This window comes from Lithobates pipiens, unplaced genomic scaffold, assembly GCF_037356315.1.
Source record: "Lithobates pipiens isolate NorthernLeopardFrog02 unplaced genomic scaffold, aLitPip1_a1.2 Scaffold_30, whole genome shotgun sequence".
Taxonomy (NCBI): Eukaryota; Metazoa; Chordata; class Amphibia; order Anura; family Ranidae; genus Lithobates; species Lithobates pipiens.
In genome coordinates, this window is record NW_027507791.1 from 50,450,297 (window position 1) to 50,471,298 (window position 21,002).

At 43.5% G+C, this 21,002-nt stretch overlaps 1 protein-coding gene across 7 annotated transcripts in view; it reads left to right on the forward strand.

Moving 5' to 3' along the window:
* Positions 1-21,002, forward strand: part of LOC143942800 (NACHT, LRR and PYD domains-containing protein 3-like) — a 415,453-nt gene that overhangs the window by 331,612 nt on the left and 62,839 nt on the right. For 4 of the 7 annotated variants that reach the window (XM_077464200.1, XM_077464197.1, XM_077464203.1 and 1 more), the window contains exons 10-11: positions 4,584-4,748; positions 16,051-16,215. In XM_077464200.1, the coding sequence (XP_077320326.1) occupies positions 4,584-4,748; positions 16,051-16,215 (330 nt within the window). The remainder of the gene's footprint in view (positions 1-4,583; positions 4,749-16,050; positions 16,216-21,002) is intronic. The other 3 variants (XM_077464199.1, XM_077464201.1, XM_077464202.1) reach the window with 2 other exon arrangements.

A 21,002-nucleotide genomic window follows, 5' to 3' on the forward strand; every position in this document is an offset into this window, starting at 1 on the left:
CTCCCACCATCCCTGTACTATGCTCATTATGAGGGGCTCCCACCATCCCTGTGCTATGCTCATTATGAGGGGCTCCCACCATCCCTGTGCTATGCTCATTATGAGGGGCTCCCACCATCCCTGTGCTATGCTGACTTCCTCCTGGGGCTGCTTACGGTGCTGCTGTCAGTGCTGTATATCACGGTGCTGGTGTTAGTGCTTTATGTCACGCTGCTGATGTCAGTGCTCTCTATCACGGTGCTGCTGTCAGTGCTGTATATCATGGTGCTGGTGTTAGTGCTTTATGTCTTGCTGCTGATGTCAGTGCTCACTATCACGGTGCTGCTGTCAGTGCTGTATATCACGGTGCTGGTGTTAGTGCTTTATGTCACGCTGCTGATGTCAGTACTCTCTATCACGGTGCTGCTGTCAGTGCTGTATATCACGGTGCTGGTGTTAGTGCTTTATGTCACGCTGCTGATGTCAGTGCTCTCTATCACGGTGCTGGTGTCAGATGACTCTATCACAGGGCAGGTGTCAGTGCTCTATATCACGGTGCTGGTGATCATCTCCTGCACCCTCTTCTTTGCCTACCCTGACCTTCCGTCTCCTCCATTGCCTTCATGCGCTCCACAGTCCTGAATTGTCACAACAATTTCCCATATAAAAAAAAAATGCTTGTAGTTGTCGATCCCAGACTTACCTCATACATGTGTTATGTCATTGGCCATGTGGTGGGACTATGTTTGCACAGCTATTAATTATTTTGTGGCTGCAAATTTGACCTGTAGGTTTGCAAAGTTCGCCTCCCATTGAAGTCAATGGGGCCCGCCGCGAATGTTCCGGTTTGCGATCTATCGGCCGTGTTCGTGATCCGCGTTCGCGAAACGTCCCGTCGGAAGTTCATCCATCACTAATCCTAAAGGTGTTCGATGGGGTTGAGGTCAGGACTCTGTGCAGGCCAGTCAAGTTCCTCCACCCCAAACTTGCTCATGCATGTCTTTTATGGACCTTGCTTTGTGCACTGGTGCGCAGTCATGTTGGAACAGGAAGGGGCCATCCCCAAACTGTTCTCACAAAGTTGGGAGCATGAAATTGTCTAAAATGTCTTGGTATGCCAATGCCTTAAGAGTTCCCTTCACTGGAACTAAGAGGCCAGGCCCAATCCCTGAAAAACAACCCCACACCATAATCTCCCCTCCACAAAATGATTTGGGGCAGTGCACAAAGCAAGGTCCATATAGACACAAATGAGCAAGTTTGGGGTGGAGGAAATTGGCTGGTCTGCACAAAGTCCTGACCTCAACCTGACAGAACACATTTGGGATGAATTTAAGTGGAGACTGTGAGCCAGGCCTTCTCATTCAACATCAGTGCCTGACCTCACAAATGCACTTCTGGAAGAATGGTCAAATATTCCCATAGACACACTCCTAAACCTTGTGGATGGCCTTCCCAGAAAAGATGAAGCTGTTATAGATGCAAAGGGTGGGCCAACTCAATATTGAACCCTACGGACTAAAGGCCCATAGACACTATACGAAAATCGGAAGTAAACAATCTGCCGATTTTTTGGATCGTTGGTATGGTGCTTTCGACTGCCAATTCTGATTTTTAGTCTGATAAAAGCTGGATGTGCCGACTATAACATTTTTTATCATAAGTGAGCTCAGCGTCTGATTTTCATTTAATAAGTATGGTTTTCATCTAAAAATTTGTAAGAGTTAGCCCTTGTACACACGGTCGGACATTCCGACATCCAAATCCATCGGATTTTGTCTGAAACTGTTGCATACACACAGTCGGACAAAGTTGTCAGAAAATCCGATCGTACTTAACGTGATGACATTATTTCTTTAGGACAGGACTACGTTCAGGCTAGTAGCCAATAGCTTTGGTCTAGGAATTCGATCTGAGCATGTGTGGCACTTTGTCCGATCGGAATTCGCTACACATGATCGGACAAAGTCCGATCGGATCATGTTGTCGGAAAATTTTATAGCCCAGCTGGAAAACTTGGTCCATCAGATACTCCGATGGATCAGTCCGAAGGAGCACACTGTCGGATTATCCGACAAAACGGTCCTATCGGACATTGTCCATTGGACTGTCCAACTGTATGTACAAGGGCTAAGACTACGCATGCTCAGAAATGAAAGAATACATACAAAACTATTCAACACATTACATAACTTCTGAAGTTGTATTCTGTCAGATGAGAATTTTCATATGGTGAGTAACCTCTTCACTTTCCATATGAGACTAGCATGTCACAAAAAAATGGAAGAACGGTCATCAGAAAATCTGATGGTGTGTACGAGGCTTAAGACTGGGATGCCTTTAAAGTTCATGTGCTTGTAAAGGCAGGCGTCCCAATACTTTTGGTAATATAGTGTATGTATAAACTATATAAATTAAATCATAGTAATGGAGATATATTTCATCTCCTGGTTGTCTCTATATATCACTAATATGAGACAGTTCTCTAAAGCTGGATATAAAAATTTAAAAAAATGAAATATCTGCACTAAAAAACATGAACAACTTTGTGAAAATCGAATGAATGAAAACCAGCCGCCAGCAGGAAGTCTGATATAGAAGTACAAATGGTATAATATAGTTCTATGTATAGAGCCCTACACTTAGTGACAAAATGCGGGTTATTTACGAAAGGCAAATTCCCTTGGCACTACAAGTGCACTTGGAAGTTGCAGTTGCTGTAGATCTGAGGGGGACATGCAAGGAAAATAATATACAGCATTTTAGCTTGCACATGATTGGATGACAAAATCAGCAGAGCTTCCCCTCAGATTTACAGCGACTGCACTTCCAAGTGCACTTTCAAGTGCACTTTCAGTGCAATTTCAAGTGTACTTTGCACTTGTAGTGCAAAGTGGATTTGCATTTTGTAAATAACTCCCAATGTGTGATGAGACAAATGAGAAATCTGCAACCTACAATGTGTCCGAATACCAACACTTCTAATGTAGATGTGATAACTCCACCAATAGTGATCAATAATAAAAATGTAAATGACTACAAAAATGCACTTTCATACATGTGAGGAAGTGCAGATCTCCTCCAACCTATTCACAGGTACTTCACTCTATATATCATATAATGTGCAAAAATACAATATCACCCGAGGTGTCCAGACAATGGCCGCAATCACATTACATAGAAAGGAAAAAAGCCTCCATGTCACAGCCTGGACTCCATCATACACGGCTGCAGTCCGGAGCGGTGTGTGCTCTGAGTTCTGTGTATACTCGTGTATATGATGGAAGTGTACAATCTGTGATTGTATATATATTTAAGGATTATGCACTATGGAGGCTTTTTCTTTTCCATGTAAAGTGATTGCGGCCATTGTCTGGATACCTCGGGTGATATTGGAGATACTACCTGGAGGTCTGACATTCCGTGGCACAGTCTGTTCTCATCGGAAGCCGGCTTGAGCGGAGTGGCGCTGCTAGAGGAATATAAACAAGCGTGTCTGGGCCTTGCTTGTGGGGACAAACCTTTTGCTAAGGGACTTGTTTGCTCACTGGTGAGGGGGAGGTTGATTAAAGTTGCTGCAAAGAGGTCACAATTGATCAGCATTGATTTAAACCATCTGGATGAATCTCTGGGACTTCTTATTCTGTTACTGCACTAGTCACTGTATGGTGATTGCAGATGGAAGTAGTGGTGAATGGGTTGAAGAGAATCCACTTGTTTACCTTTATAATTTTTCTCTTGATGTTTTCAATTTTTTTAAGATAACTCTCATAGCTCTTCATGTTTATTTTTGCATATTATAAGTTATATAGATGGACGTAGCTGTGAATAGGTTGCAGGAGATCTGCCTTTGCTCACATGTATGAAAGTGTATTTTTGTAGTGAATGTAATTGTTATATCTAACCACTATTGGTGGAATTATCACATCTAATATATTATAGAAGACTGCAGCACTAGTATATAACATTCACACAATATAAATGTGAAAATATAACAATAAAAGTGAGACTCCTCAACACAAAACTCCCTATAAGTGTATATATAACAATGGTATGGAGACTATTTCACTGATAACTAGTGAAGAGAATTTATAATCAGCATATATAAAATTAGTGCAGCAATATTAGTAGAATTTTTTTTTAAAAAGTCCAAATAAAGAACGGTGATAAAAAAATCTCCACACCATAAGATCAAATCCTCCACCATGATGTTCAAAGGAAATCCCAAAGTACAATGGTATCACTTTTAGTCAATGACGTTTCCACAACATGAGTGAGACTTCTGTGACCATCAAAGTGAATTCACACAACTGAATCCAAGACTTAGCAGAAGGTTGGAGGTGAAAGCCTAGAGGTCAGTGTGAGTGTGTATGGTCCAATCCCCATACAGGAATCATGAATGGATCACACCACCTCATCCACTTCTCATGTCACATTTAGTAATTGGGATCCACAAAAAGAGAAATCCTCCAATAGTGTAGATGATCGATCGTGTTTTATAAAGTGATCTCATATTAATGATTCCAATAAAAACAAATGAGTTCCATTCATTTCTGGGGGAGATAATCATTTTCTTCTGGTAACATTCTTCTCTTCTTCTACAGATTGTATAATAATCACCTGACAGACAGTTCCTGCCCCCACCTGGCATCTGGAATAAGAAATAACCAGACACTGAGGACACTGAACCTGTCTTATAACAATCTGGAGGGTCCTCATTTCAGGGATCTGATGGAAGCTCTGACAACAAGCCGGATAGAGGAATTACAGTGAGTATAACAGGACTGACTGAGACAATAATATTCTGGGAAAGCTTTATATCTAAACCACATAAATAATATAGAAATATAAGAAAGTCATCAAAATCCAACTTTAGGCTCCATAAGGCTCCATGTACAGTTGGCTTAAAAAAATGTCAGTTCCCTTGGCAGAACAAAATTTCATACAGAGCGTTTATTGTACAAAATTTAGATGAGTTTAGGAGAGTTTTGCGTTTTTTCTGCCAGAAAGCTCCAATCAGAAAGCTGAACCAGAAGAGTTTTTTTTTTTTACCTGCCCCAAAATGTTGAGGTCAAAATATGTCTGTAATCTCCCCAATGTGTATGGAGACATAGGAGAACATGGAGCTGCTTCTACATGCAGAACACAAAACTCCTGTAGTAGCAGCAATTTTTTGACCACTTCAGCCCCCGGAAGATTTGGCTGCTAAGTGACCAGGCCATTTTTTACAATTCATATAGAAATATGAGAATGTCATCAAATTCCATCTTTAGACTCCATAAGGCTCCATACACACTGGGCTTAAAAAAGTCAGTTCCCTTGGCAGAAAAAAATCTTTCATATAGAGAGTTTATTGTACAAAGTTTAGACGAGTTTAGGAGAGTTTTGCATTTTTTCTTCCCAGAAAGCTCCAATCAGAAACACAAAGCAGAAGAGTTTTTTTTCCTGCCTCTAAATGTTGAGCTCAAAATATGTCTGTAATCGCCCCAATGTGTATGGAGACATAGGAGAACATGGAGCTGCTTCTACAGGCAGAACACAAATCTCCTGTAGTAGCAGCAATTTTTTTAAGCCAGTGTGTATGGAGCCAAAATATCCAATCTTGGACTGTTACACTATATTACCAAAAGTATTGGGACACTCACCTTTAAACGCACATGAACTGTAATGGCATCACAGTCTTTGGCTGTAGGGTTCAATATTGAGTTGGCGCATCCTTTGCAGCTATAACAGCTTCAGCTCTTCTGGGAAGGCTGCTGCAAAGTTTAGGAGTGTGTCTATGGGACTGTTTGACCATTCTTCCAGAAGCACGTTTGTTAGGTCAGGCACTGATGTTGGATGAGAAGGCCTGGCTTGCAGCCTCTGCACTAACTCATCCCAAAGGTGTTCCATTAGGTTGAGGTCAGGACTCTGTGCAGGCTAGTCAAGTTCCCCCACCCCAAACTCACTCATCCATGTTTTTATGGACCTTGCCTTTGGCACTGGTGCGCAGTCATGTTGAAATAGGAAGGGGCCACCCCCAAACTGTTCCCACAAAGTTGGGAGCATGACATTTTCCAAATCGTCTTGGTATGCTGACATCTTAAGAGTTCCCTTTACTGGAACTCGGGGGCCAAGCCCAACCTCTGAAAAACAACCCCACACTATAATCCCCCTTCACCAAATGATTTGGGGCAGTGCACAAAGCAAGGTATATAAAGACATAGATGAGTGAGTTTGGGGTGGAGGAACTTGACTGGTCTGCACCGAGTCCTGACCTCAACCTGATATAGAACACCTTTAGCATTAATTTGAGTGGAGACTGCAAGCCAGGCCTTCTCATCCAACATCAGTGCATGATCTCACAAATGCACTTCTGTAAGAATGGTCAAACATTCCCATAGACAACCTCCTAAACCTTGTGGACGGCCTTCCCAGAAAAGATGAAGCTGTTATAGCTGCAAAGGGTGGGCCAACTCAATATTGAACCCTACGGACTAAAGGCCCATACACACGATACTAAAATCAGTAGTAAAATTTTGTCCAAACGATCTGACAATTTTTGGATAGTTAGTATTGTGCTTTTGATAGCCGATTCAGATTTTTTTTGTCTGAGAAAGCTGGATGTGCAAACTATAAAAATTTTATTGTACGTGAACTCAGAAACAAAAGAATTAATACAAAACTATTCAACACATTACATCACTTCTGAAGTTGTATTCTGTCGGAGGAGAATTTTCGTATGGTAAGTAACCTCTTCACTTTCCATATGAGACTAGCATGACACAAGAAACAGACGAACGGTCGTCACAGTAGGACAGTAGGGCGGAAGGCGAGAGGATGAGAATCAGTGAGAGACTGTTGCTGCTCTCCTCCCTCCGCTCCGCTCACTGACACGCTCGGCGGGATGGCTTGTTCGGCGTCTCAGGCTCTGGTCAGCTGACGCCTTCCTGCGAAGGAGGGAGGTGACCCCCGTTGGAAGGCATCCCACCGCATCTCTGAGCAAGTCCCCCTCCCTCTCTCCCGTCCTTCTCCAGCTCTCTCCCCCACCTGCTAGTGTGGATCGAGGTGGTGAGACTCCGGCTCCTCTGAGCTTTTGGCCATAGAATAAACCAGAGAGGCTGTGTTGCTTGCTTGAAACACGAGGTATTACACATCGCATTGTAGTGAGGGGAAGACCTGGCGGACCCGGCAGTTCTGAGTACTATTTCCTTATGGACAGGAGTCAAGTCCTGGGGAAAAAAGTGTGGGAACTCCCACCCAAGATCCACTCCCCCACCAAAAAAAATAAAAATAAATAAAGGTACCCTCATATGCATGTATATTTCACAGAAAATACAGTACATTCATTGTAAAGTGCCAGTTTACAAAAACAAAATAAGTTAACTTGTCAAACAGAATAATCAACACAATGGGTGATCTTTCCCTCGCAGGGAATTTCTAACACAAATACACCCTCTTCCAAATTCAAATACAGCAAATTACAAAATATCCCACAAACTGGAATAACGTTGCCCTTGCCGTGCAAGATTATCGGCAAACGGATCAAAAAACTCACGAATCAGATCATTCCTTGGATCAGAGTCACAGATCGGATCATTTTTCGGATCAGCAAATAATAATTGAATTTGCAAAAACCTGTGAAAATGTCACCACCATATAGTCCCCACTGCAATATACATCTCCCTCACTGTAATATCCACGTCATCTCCCCCAATAATATTTTGGCTGAGCATGGATGGGTATGCCTGGGTATTAGCAGAATATGTATTGGCAGGGTAAGTATTGACAGGGTATTGCAGAATATTGGCAGGGTATTGCAGAGTATTGGCAGGGTATGGCAGATTATTGCTGGGTATTGCAGATTATTGGCAGGGCATTGCTGGGTATTGCAGGGTAAGTATTGCAGAGTCTTGGCAGGGTAAGTATTGCAGAGTAAGTATCGGCAGGGTATGTATTGCAGAGTATTGGCAGGGTATTGCAGAGTATTGGCAGGGTAAGTATGGCAGAGTAAGTATCGGCAGGGTATGTAATGCAGAGTATTGGCAGGGTATTGCAGAGTATTGGCAGGGTATTGCGGAGTATTGGCAGGGTATTGCAGAGTATTGGGTATTGCAGAGTATTGGGTAATGCAGAGTATTGGCGGGGTATTGCAGAGTATTGGGTAATGCAGAGTATTGGTGGAGTAATGCAGAGTATTGAGTAATGCAGAGTATTGGTGGAGTAATGCAGAGTATTGGTGGAGTAATGCAGAGTATTGGTGGGGTATTGCAAAGTATTGGTGGGGTAATTCAGAGTATTGGGTATTGCAGAGTATTGAGTAATGCAGAGTATTGGTGGGGTAATGCAGAGTATTGGTGGGGTATTGCAGAGTATCAAGTAATGCAGAGTATTGGTGGAGTAATGCAGAGTATCGAGTAATGCAGAGTATTGGTGGGGTATTGCAGAGTATCAAGTAATGCAGAGTATTGGTGGAGTAATGCAGAGTATTGAGTAATGCAGAGTATTGGTGGGGTAATGCAGAGTATTGGTGGAGTAATGCAGAGTATTGGTGGGGTATTGCAAAGTATTGGTGGGGTAATGCAGAGTATTGGGTATTGCAGAGTATTGAGTAATGCAGAGTATTGGTGGGGTAATGCAGAGTATTGGTGGGGTATTGCAGAGTATCAAGTAATGCAGAGTATTGGTGGAGTAATGCAGAGTATCGAGTAATGCAGAATATTGGTGGGGTATTGCAGAGTATCAAGTAATGCAGAGTATTGGTGGAGTAATGCAGAGTATTGAGTAATGCAGAGTATTGGTGGGGTAATGCAGAGTATTGGTGGAGTAATGCAGAGTATTGGTGGGGTAATGCAGAGTATTGGTGGGGTATTGCAGAGTATTGAGTAATGCAGAGTATTGGTGGAGTAATGCAGAGTATTGAGTATTGCAGAGTATTGGTGGAGTAATGCAGAGTATTGGTGGAGTAATGCAGAGTATTGGTGGAGTAATGCAGAGTATTGGTGGGGTAATGCAGAGTATTGGGTATTGCAGAGTATTGAGTAATGCAGAGTATTGGTGGGGTAATGCAGAGTATTGGTGGGGTATTGCAGAGTATCGAGTAATGCAGAGTATTGGTGGAGTAATGCAGAGTATCGAGTAATGCAGAGTATTGGTGGGGTATTGCAGAGTATCGAGTAATGCAGAGTATTGGTGGGGTATTGCAGAGTATCAAGTAATGCAGAATATTGGTGGAGTAATGCAGAGTATTGAGTAATGCAGAGTATTGGTGGGGTAATGCAGAGTTTTGGTGGGGTAATGCAGAGTATTGGTGGAATAATGCAGAGTATTGGTGGGGTAATGCAGAGTATTGGTGGGGTATTGCAGAGTATTGAGTAATGCAGAGTATTGGTGGAGTAATGCAGAGTGTTGAGTATTGCAGAGTATTGGTGGAGTAATGCAGAGTATTGGTGGGGTAATGCAGAGTATTGGTGGGGTAATGCAGAGTATTGGTGGAGTAATGCAGAGTATTGGGTAATGCAGAGTATTGGTGGGGTAATGCAGAGTATTGGTGGAGTAATGCAGAGTATTGGGTATTGCAGAGTTTTGGCGGAGTAATGCAAAGTGCAACTTAACATACTCGTGACTAACCTGGTTTACTTCTCGGGTAAACTGGAAGCAGTGCAGCGGCTGTGGCCCCAGGAGGCCTGGACTGTCTGGCACTGGGTAGAGGGGAGGGAGGAGACAGTCCGGATCCCAGCGGCATGTGTCTGTCGCTGGCTGCGCTGACTCCAGTGCGTGCCCACGTGTACGGCCGGCGTCGTGACCGGTTGCTAGATGCGGAGTGGCCCTAGCCTAGCAACCAGTCACTCGGGCGGCAGAGGAGCGGCGGCTACGCACTGAATAGCCTCAGTCGGCTAATGGGAACGGCGTTCCTGTTGTGGAAATAGTACGGGAACGCCGTTCCCATGCGTTCCCGCAGGACTTGAGCCCTGCTTATGGAGCAGTATACTGCTATGGCTCAGTGACTGAGATAAGTGCTTTTTTCTTAGTTTTTTGCAACTGCAATTGTACTGTTTTATGGAAATAGACTTCAAGGTTACTCCTATTTTACTTTTACTTGAACTGTTCTGCCTGATATCCTGCGTACATAGGCTCATATTTACATACTGACGCAGCTTGTTTCTTGCTAATGGGACATTTTGCTGGGGGGTGAAGAGGCTGGAGGTCATTCATTAATTATTAACCATTAACTATTGCCATTCTTTTACTACGTGGGTGAGTGTTAGCTATAGCGGGGGAGACGCCCCGATGTTGCTACCCCCCCTCCTATGTCGCGCTTTAAACTCAAACTTAACGGAGCGCAATATATACCTTTTCCCTCGTTCGTCTAGTCTGCGTCCAAAACTGGGCTGACAGTTCCTTCCCCTGCACTACTGCGGGGTCTGGGACTAGGGAGGGGGTGGAGGGGGGGCCTCTGTATCTTTTTCTCCTCTTCCCCTCTCCTCAGCCTGCGCTGGTTGTAGGGTCAGGTATATAGAAGGCTGGGTGAGTGAAAGAGAGGCCCACTGATTACTTATAGGGCGAGATCCACGTGGCTTTTTAGATTAACCATGTCTAGAAAAAGATCTCTCGAAGAGCAACCACCCCCAGAGGGTTCACAATTTACTCGCTCCACTAAGGATAAAACAAACCAAATGGCTTTAGCGGCGGCTCAAAACTGGAGCGATATGCCCATTCTGGCCCGTCCTCACCTGGTAAATCAAGTACCCAGCAAGTAAACTCGCATAATAAAGATCCTAAAGACTCTAAAAACTCTTCCACCGATAGAAAGAGTCAAGGCCACTCCTCGGCCAACCCCCCCACTCCATCGGTTGTTAAGCTTGGCGGCAGCAAGGCATCAGAGGGAGGTAAATCAGCAATGGCAATAACAAACACGGAAGCAACGCTAACCAGCACCCACATATCTACATCGGGTACTTTGGAGGAGGAGCCCACATTAAGAGATATATTGAATGCAATTAAAGAATGTAAGTATCCAGTTTTGATGCCCAGTTAAGATCTATAAAGGAGGAACTATTATCTATGAGACAAGAATTGAATAGGACTTTATTAAGGACTTCTGAGCTTGAGGAATGCGTAGGTGCGATCGAGGACGAGCTGAGGCCTGTGAAGCAGGAAGTTGAATCGCTTAAAAAGATAATCATTACACAAGCGGACAAACTTGATGAGATGGAGAACAGGAACCGAAGAAACAACATTAGGGTGATAGGTCTCCCTGAGTACTGCAAGGGAATTAATTTGATTGGTTTTCTTGAGGGGTGGTTCCCGAGAACTTTTTGGGGCTACAGCACTTAGTTCTCTATTTGCAATAGAGTGGGCACATCGTGCCCCTGTAAAAGCTCGCCATGTGGAGGAGCACCCTAGGCCCATAATGATCAAAATCCTCAATTATCAGGATAAAGTGTCCCTACTGCGAGAGGCCAGGGTGAGGGGAGATATTAGGTTTAAGGGAGCTAGGGTCTCTTTATACTCTGACTTCTCTCCCGATCTTCAGAAACAAAGAGCTGAATTTACATCAGTTAAGCGAGAGATGCTAAAATACAAGATAGAGTATGCGCTCCTCTACCCGGCTCGCCTAAGGGTGGTTGCACTTGGAAGGACTTCCTTCTTTAACATGCCAAAGGAGGCAGCCCAATGGCTAGAAGAAAACAAAAAAGACTTATAAACATATATTATTGGGCAGTTATGTTGATTTAAATATATTATTGATTAATATTTGATGTGGGGGGGTTGGGGAGGGGGATGGGGTATGCCATATGAAAATTTGCATTTGTATTGTGCACAAACTAGGAGTGGGGTAGGGGTTGAGCAGCAAGGGATTGTGGAATATAAATAGGTGTGTGTAGAGTGGGACAATTGGGCTCCCTGTCTGGATGTAGGTTTTTGGTGGAAGCACCTAGTAGGAATGGTGTAAGTATGTGGTGGGAGGGATGTAAGAAGGTCATGAGCGTACCCCTAGGGGGGAGCCCTGTGGGGCAAGGGGGTGGGACGGGGGAGGGGAGGTTGGAAAGTTGGGGGGTGGGAGTGATGGGGTGGGAAGGTGGGTTAAGGGTGCAACAATAATAACAATACAAGCATACACAAATTTAAAAATGTATTATACAGGGGGCGATAGGAGAAAATATCACGTTGGGGTGGGAAAGAATTTAAACTACTATGAATTATGCATGAGGCATGTGTGTAAACTTAAGGGAAAAGGGGAAGTTTTTTTTTTCTTCTCTCTTTCTTTTTATATTTTGTTTCCTTCTCTTTTTTCCTCACTCTCCACTACATTTTTTCTTTACCTTGCCCGATCTATAGGCTGTCAAGACGAGATGCAGGTGAAAAGAATTAAGGTAATATCGTGGAATGTGCAGGGTTTGGGAGATCCGACCAAAAGAGATGTGGTACTATCAGCATTAGAGGGTAAAGGACCCGGATTGCTATGCTTGCAAGAGACACATCTGACGGGCGAGACGATTCGGTTTCTCCAAGGTCGGAAATTCCAAACCCAATTTCACTCTGTATTCTCAACATATGCAAGAGGGGTTAGCATCCTGATTGACAAGGCGGTCCCGTTTTCCTGCTATAATAGTTGTATAGATGCAAAGGGAGGGTAAATTTTTCTATATTGTCAAAGTGAAAACAACCCCTACGTGATAGCCAATATATATGTCCCTCCTCCATTTAAGTTGGAGATTTTACATGAGTTATTATCTTTCATAATAGATAAACCTGATATTCCCATTATAGCAGTAGGGGATATTTAACGAAGTCTTGGACAAGTCTCTAGATAGATTTCCAACTGTAACTACAATAGCGAGGGACGCAATGAGATTATCTCGCTTTTTACATGAAGTGGGCTTATGTGATGCGTGACGCACCCGGTATCCGATGGAGCGACAATATTCTTGCTGCTCAGCATCTTTTTCCACCCTATCGAGACTCGATACGGCCTTGGTGAATAGCAGTGCGCTGGCACGGGTGGACTCGTGGAATATGGTCCAAGAGGGGTTTCAGATTATTCCCCCCTAATATTGACACTCCGCGTAGGTAAAAAGCAGCATTTTGGGAAATGGAAAATTGATCCCTCATGGCTGGAGATATTGAAGGATTCTGACCGGGTAATAACCGAGCTAAGAGTTTATTCATGGTAATATGGGTATGGCATCGGCGGGAGCGGTTTGGGATTCACTAAAAGCTTTTTTAAGAGGACTTTTTATTCAGCAAATCGCTAGAAATAAAGCCGAGATGAAAAAACGGGAGGAGGAAGTTACTAAGACGGTGTTAGTGGCAGAACAGAAGTATATCACCAATCCAACTCCTACACAGAAGGCTTGGTTAGATAAACAGCAAGAGTACAAGATGACTATCAGGCGAAAGATTGATAATAGACGCATATTTCAGCGACAAGCGAACTTTGGGGAGGAAGAAAAAGTGGGACGTACACTTTCCTTGCTGGTTAAAGTAAATACTGCTCCCTCAATGATACCATCGGTCAAGACCCCAGAGGGAGAGATTACCTCTGAAACGACCATTATTAATAGTATATTCCATCGTTATTATAGTTCTTTATATAAATCTCAGGGGGGGGGGAGAAGGGGGAGTAACGGCAGCCTTTTTGGAGAAATTAAGTATACCAACTCTATCAGTAGAAGACTTAGCAGCACTCGAGGCCCCAATCACTATTGAGGAACTTCAAAAAGCGGTGGCAGAGATGCCTAATCTAAAAGCACCAGGACCTGATGGACTACCAATTGAGGTTTATAAAAGATATGGCGAGGTTCTATTGCCACAATTGTTGGAGACATTGAGTCAGGCCCTGGCGATCGGGACTTTGCCTTTCTCAATGTTGGAAGCCAATATAGTGGTTATCCCCAAGGAGGGTAAAGACCCTACGGACCCTGCTTCGTACCGCCCGATTTCGCTCTTGGGTACGGATGTAAAGATTTTAGCAAAAATACTGGCAACACGCTTAAAAAGAAGTATTCATAAGCTTATCCACCCTGACCAGTCGGGATTTATCTCGAATAGGTCTACCAGTATTAATATACGCAGACTTTATTTGAATATTCAAATACCGGTGGACAATGGAGGCTCCAGGGCCAGTATGGCTCTGTATTTTCTATGTAATGTGATTGCGGCCATTGTCTGGATACCTCGGGTGATATTGGAGATACTACCTGCAGGTCTGACATTCCGTGGCACAGTCTGTTCTCATCAGAAGCCGGCTTGAGCGGAGTGGCGCTGCTGGAAGGATATAAACAAGCGTGTCTGGGCCTTGCTTGTGGGGACAAACCTTTTGGTAAGTGACATGTTTGCTCACTGGTGTGGGGGAGGTTGATTGAAGTTGCTGCAAAGAGGTGGAAGATGATCAGCGTTGATTTAAACCATCTGAATGAATCTCTGGGACTTATTATTTATGTTACTGCACAAGTCACTGTATGGTGATTGGAGATGGAAGTAGTGGGGAACGGGTTGTAGGAAATCTACCTTTTCACCTTTATAAACTTTCTCTTTATGTTTGCAATTTTTTAAGATAACTCTCATAGCTCTTAATGTATATTTATTTTTGCATATTATATGTTACATAGATTGAAGTAGCTGTGAATAGGTTGCAGGAGATCTGCCTTTGTTTACATTTATGAAAGTGTATTTTTGTAGTGAATGTAATTGTTATATCTGATCCCTATTGGTGGAATTATCACATCTAGTATAATATGGAAGACTGCAGCACTAGTATATAACATTCACACAATATAAATGTGAAAATATAACAATAAAAGTGAGACTCCTTTTCACAAAACCCCCTATAAGTGCATATATAACAATGGTATGGAGACTATTTCACTGATAACTAATGAACAAAATTTATAATCAGCATATATAAAATTAGTGCAGCAATATTAGTACAAATTTTCAAAAAATGTCCAAATAAAGAACGGTAATAATAAAATCTTCTCCACACCATAAGATCAAATCCTCCACCATGATGTTCAAAGGAAATCCCAAAGTACAAGATGCGCACAGGTAAGGCACTCTGGCGCACAATTATGCGCAATAGGAATGCGCTAAAGCGCACAAGCACACACACAGGATGTGACCCCTCGCTGACCTATAAAGGAAGTGAGGTCATCCAAACACACTGCTGGTTCGTCTTCAGCTTCCTGTGATTCCCACATCTGCTCTTGTGATCTGTATTACCCGTTGTGACCCGGATTGCCTCATTGACCTCGCTGATCTTCTCCTGACCTGACCTCTGGCTTGACCTTGGACTCCCGCTTTCTGAATGTGTTTGACCCTCAGCCTGCATCTGGACTTACCTGCTATCTCCTGTGTTCGACCCCTGGCTTGTCTTTGGATTATCCTTCTGTCTCAGCGTTCCTGGTGCTTGTTGTCTTCTGATCTGGACTGTGTTTGACCCCTGGCCTGCCTCCTGGATTCTGCCTTTGCCTTACAGACTTGCTACCATTGCTACTGGACCTTCCTACGGGACATCACCTTTCAGCTCTGCTCAAGCTACCTGCTGATCTACTAGCAAGTGACTGTCCTACTGATAGCTTGTGCCTCTTGGTGCAACCACCCTCTGTGCCACCTTCAGGGATGGTCTGCGCCCAGTCGCAACAGCGACCACTCTCAGCATCTTTGCCTCGGTGAGTACATTTATATGATAACAATGGTGTCACTTTTAGTCAATGAAGTTTCCACAACATGAGTGAGACTTTTGTGACCATCAAAGTGAATCCCCACAACTGAATACAAGACTTAGCAGGAGGTTGGAGGTGAAAGCCTAGAGGTCAGTGTGAGTGTGTATGGTCCAATCCCCATACAGGAATAATGAATGTATCACACCACCTCATCCACTTCTCATGTCACATTTAGTAATTGGGATCCACAAAAAGAGAAATCCTCCAATAGTGTAGATGATCGATCGTGTTTTATAAAGTGATCTCATATTAATGATAAAAGAGAGATGAGAGAAATGAGTTCCATTCATGTAGAGAATAGTTACATTCATTCCGGGGGGAGAAAATCATTTTCTTCTGGTAACATTCTTCTCTTCTTCTACAGATTGTATGATAATCACCTGACAGACAGTTCCTGCCCCCACCTGGCATCTGGAATAAGAAATAACCAGACACTGAGGACACTGGACCTGCATGGGAACAATCTGGAGGGTCCTCATTTCATGGATCTGATGGAAGCTCTGACAACAAGCTGGATAGAGGAATTACAGTGAGTATAACAGGACTGACTGAGACAATAATATTCTGGGACAGTTTTATATCTAAACCACATAAATGATATAGAAATATGAGAATGTCATCAAAATTCCATCTTTAGACTCCATAAGGCTCCATGCACACTGGGCTTAAAAAAATGTCAGTTCCCTTGGCAGAAATTTTTCTCATATAGAGAGTTTATTGTACAAAGTTTAGACGAGTTTAGGAGAGTTTTGCATTTTTTCCCAGAAAACTCCAATCAGAAACACGAAGCAGAAGAGTTTTTTTTTTCCTGCCTCTAAATGTTGAGGTCAAAATATGTCTGTAATCGCCCCAATGTGTATGGAGACATAGGAGAACATGGAGCTGCTTCTACAGGCAGAACACAAAACTACTGTAGTAGTAGCAATTTTTTTTAAGCCAGTGTGCATGGAGCCTAAATATCCAATCCTGGACTGTTACACTATATTACCAAAAGTATTGAGACACCCACCTTTACACGCACATGAACTTTAATGGCATCCCAGTCTTTGTCCATATGGTTCAATATTGAGTCGGCCCATCCTTTGCAGCTATAACAGCTTCAGCTCTTCTGGGAAGGCTGTCCACAAAGTTTAGGAGTGTGTCTATGGGACTGTTTGACCATCCTCCAGAAGCACATTTGTTAGGTCAGGCACTGATGTTGGATGAGAAGGCCTGGCTTGCAGCCTCTGCACTAACTCATCCCAAAGGTGTTCTATCAGGTTGAGGTCAGGACTCTGTGCAGGCTAGTCAAGTTCCTCCACCCCAAACTCACTTATCCACGTCCTTATGGACCTTGCCTTTGGCACTGGTGCGCAGTCATGTTGAAATAGGAAGGGGCCATGCCCAAATTGTTCCCAAAAAGTTGGGAGCATGAACTTTTCCAAATTGTCTTGGTATGCTGATATCTTAAAGCCCCGTACACACGAGAGGACTTATGTCCGACAGACTTCCGAAGGAGTTCTGCGGGAGTTCTGCCGGAGTTCCGACAGAGTTATGACGGACTTTTCGACTGAGCGGACTTGGCCACACACAATCACACTAAACTCCGACGGATTCGAACGTGATGAAGTACGACTGGACTCGAATAAGGAAGTTCATAGCCAGTAGCCAATAGCTGCCCTAGTGTCGGTTTTAGTCCGTCGGAATAGCATACACACGAGCAAATTTTTCGAAGGGACCGGGTCCGGCGGAGTTCCGTCGGGAAAATTTGAAGCGTGTTCCATATTCTAAAGTCCGTCAGACTTTGGTGAATCAAAAGTCCGTTGCAGCCCACACGCGATCGAATAGTCTGACGGAATCAGTCCGTCGGACTTTGGATGTTGAAAAGTCCGCTCGTGTGTACGTGGCATAAGAGTTCCCTTTACTGGAACTAAGGGGCCAAGCCCAACCCCTGAAAAACAACCCCACACCATAATCCCCCTTCACCAAATGATTTTGGGCAGTGCACAAAGCAAGGTATATAAAGACATAGATGAGCGAGTTTGGGGTGGATCAACTTGACTGGTCTGCACAGAGTCCTGACCTCAACCCGATATAGAACACTTTTAGCATGAATTTGAGTGGAGATTGCAAGCCAGGCCTTCTCATCCAACATCAGTGCATGATCTCACAAATGCACTTCTGTAAGAATGGTCAAACATTCCCATAGATACACTCCTAAACTTTGTGGATGGCCTTCCCAGAAAAGATGAAGCTGTTATAGCTGCAAAGGGTGGGCCAACTCAATATTGAACCCTACGGACTAAAAGCTCATACACATGATACGAAAATCAGAAGTAAAATTTTGTCCAAATGATCTGCCGATTTTTGGATTGTTAGCATGGTGCTTTCGATAGCCGATTCAGATTTTTTGTCTGAGAAAGCTGGATGTGCAAACTATAAAATTTTTATGGTACGTGAACTCAGAAATGAAAGAATATATAACAATCTATTTAACACATTACATCACTTCTGAAGTTGTATTCTGTCGGATAATTTTCATATGGTGAGTAACCTCTTCACTTTCCATGAGACTAGCATGACACAAAAAACAGATGAACGGTCATCAGAAAATCTGATGGTGTGTACGAGGCTTAAGACTGGGATGCCATTAAAGTTCATGTGCTTGTAAAGGCAGGTGTCCCAATACTTTTGGTAATATAGTGTATGTCTAAACTACATAAATCAAATAATAATAATGGAGATATATTTTGTCTCCTGGTTGTCTCTTTATATCACCAATATCAGACAGTTCTCTAAAGCTGGATATAAAAATTTTAAAAATGAAATATTTTCACTAAAAACATGAACAACTTTGTGAAAATCTAATGAATGAAAACCAGCCGCCAGCAGGAAGTCTGATATAGAAGTACAAATAGTATAATATAATTCTATGTATAGAGCCCTACACTTAGTGATACAATGGGGTTTTTTTTTACGAAAAGGCAAATCCACTTGGCACTAAAAGTGCACTTGGAAGGGCAGTTGCTGTAGATCAGAGGGGGGCATGCAAGGAAAATAAAATACAGCATTTTAGCTTGCACATGATTGGATGACAAAATCAGCAGAGCTTCCCCTCAGATTTACAGAGACTGCACTTCCAAGTGCATTTTGTACTTGAAGTTTCCACTTGTAGTGCAAAGTGGATTTGCCTTTTGTAAATAACCCCCAATGTGTGATGAGACAAATTAGAAATCTGCAACCTACAATGTGTCCGAATACCAACACTTCTAATGTAGATGTGATAACTCCACCAATAGTGATCAATAATAAAAATAAAATTCACTACAAAAATGCAGTTTCATATATGTGAGGAAGGGCAGATCTCCTCCAACCTATTCACAGCTACTTCAGTGTATAAAATATAATGTGCAAAAAATTGGATTTTTATATACAGCTTACCTGTAAAATCCTTTTCTTGAAAGTACATCACGGAACACAGAAGCTTCATTACATAGTGGGTTATATAGTCACCTCTGGTGATTGGACACTGGTTAACCCCAATTAGGGAGAATTCCTCCCCTATATAACCCATCCCATATGGGAGGCACCTCAGTTTTTTGGCAAAGCAATATGAAACCACGTAAAACCCAAGAGGGGCGGGAGCCCTGTGTCCCATGATGTACTTTCAAGAAAAGGATTTTACAGGTAAGCTGTATATAAAAATCCCATTTTCTTGATCATACATCACGGGACACAGGAGCTTCATTACATAGTGGGATGTCCCAAAGCAATGCTCAGATTGAGGGGAGGGAGACACAGATCATAATTATAGACCGCCATGGGTCGGAGGACCTAAACTGCAGCCTGCAGTACACTGCGCCCGAAGGTGATATCCTCTTGCCCTCTAACATCCACTTGATAGAATCTGGTGAATGTGTGGACTGATGACCACGTTGCAGCCTTACAGATCTGAGCCAGGGAGGCCTGGTGATACACTGCCCAAGAAGCACTAACAGCCCTAGTAGAGTGCGCTTTCACTTGAAAAGGAGGGATTTTCCCTCAAACACTATAGGCCGGATAAATAATCTGTCTAATCCACCTTGAGAGAGTGGATTTTGATGCCGCCTGGCCCTTCCTAGGGCCTTCCGGCAAAATAAATAAGCAATCAGTTTTCCTTATCTGAGCCATTGCTTGAAGATAGATATTGATTGCCCTAACCACATCCAAAGTGTGCAAAGATTCTTCTTCTGTGGACTGTGGGTCCGGAAAAAAGGATGGTAGGATTACATCTTGATTCAAATGGAATCCCGAAACCACCTTAGGTAGAAAGGACCTATTGGGGTGCATGACTACCCGGTCCTTATTAATAATTAGATATGGCTCTTTGCTGGAGAGAGCTGCTAGTTCTGACACTCTTCTAGCCGTGGAAATGGCTACCAAGAAAACCAATTTTTTGGTCAAAAGAACTAATGAAGCCAGATGCAAAGGTTCAAAAGGTTGCCCCTGCAAAGCCGAGAGAACCAAATTTAGATCCTATGGGTATACCGGAGGTTTGACTGGCGGTCTTATCCACATAGCCCCCTGGATGAAAGGCCGCACCAGGGAATGCGATGCAAGTGGCTTCTGAAAAAACACTGACAAGGCCGAAATCTGCACCTTGATAGTGCTTATAGCCAAATTCATTTCTAGGCCTGACTGGAGGAAGGCCAAGATCCTGCTAATGACATACTTTCTAGGATGCCATTCCCTGAGTTCACACCAGGAAACATATGCCCTCCAGATTTTGTAGTAAATAAGCCTGGAGGCCGGCTTTCTGGCATTGACCAGAGTAGAAAGGACTGGCCCCGAAAGCCCACGGTCTCTCAGAATGTGGGTCTCAACAGCCAAACCATCAAATTCAGACTGTGTAAAGCAGGATGGTAGATTGGACCCTGTGAGAGCAGATCTGGCCAAAGAGGGAGGATTCATGGCCTGCCTACTGCCAACTTCATGATCTCTGCGTACCACGGTCACCTGGGCCAAGCCGGGGCTACCAAAAGGACTGACTTTGTTTCCCTCTTGATTCTTCCCAGGAACCGCGACAGAAGCGGGCATGGGGGGAAGGCATAAATCAGATTGTACTGATCACAGGGAACTGTCAGAGCATCTGACCCCTGAGCAAGTGTATCTCTTGTTTTTGACACAAATGTGTCCAGTTTTCTGTTGAATCTGGACGCAAACAGATCTACGTCTGGAGTACCCCACCTGCGACATATGTCCAAAAACACGTCGGGGTGCAGAGCCCATTCTCCTGGGCACAACTGCTGGTGGCTCAGAAAATCCGCCTGCCAATTTTCCACTCCTGGAATGAAGACT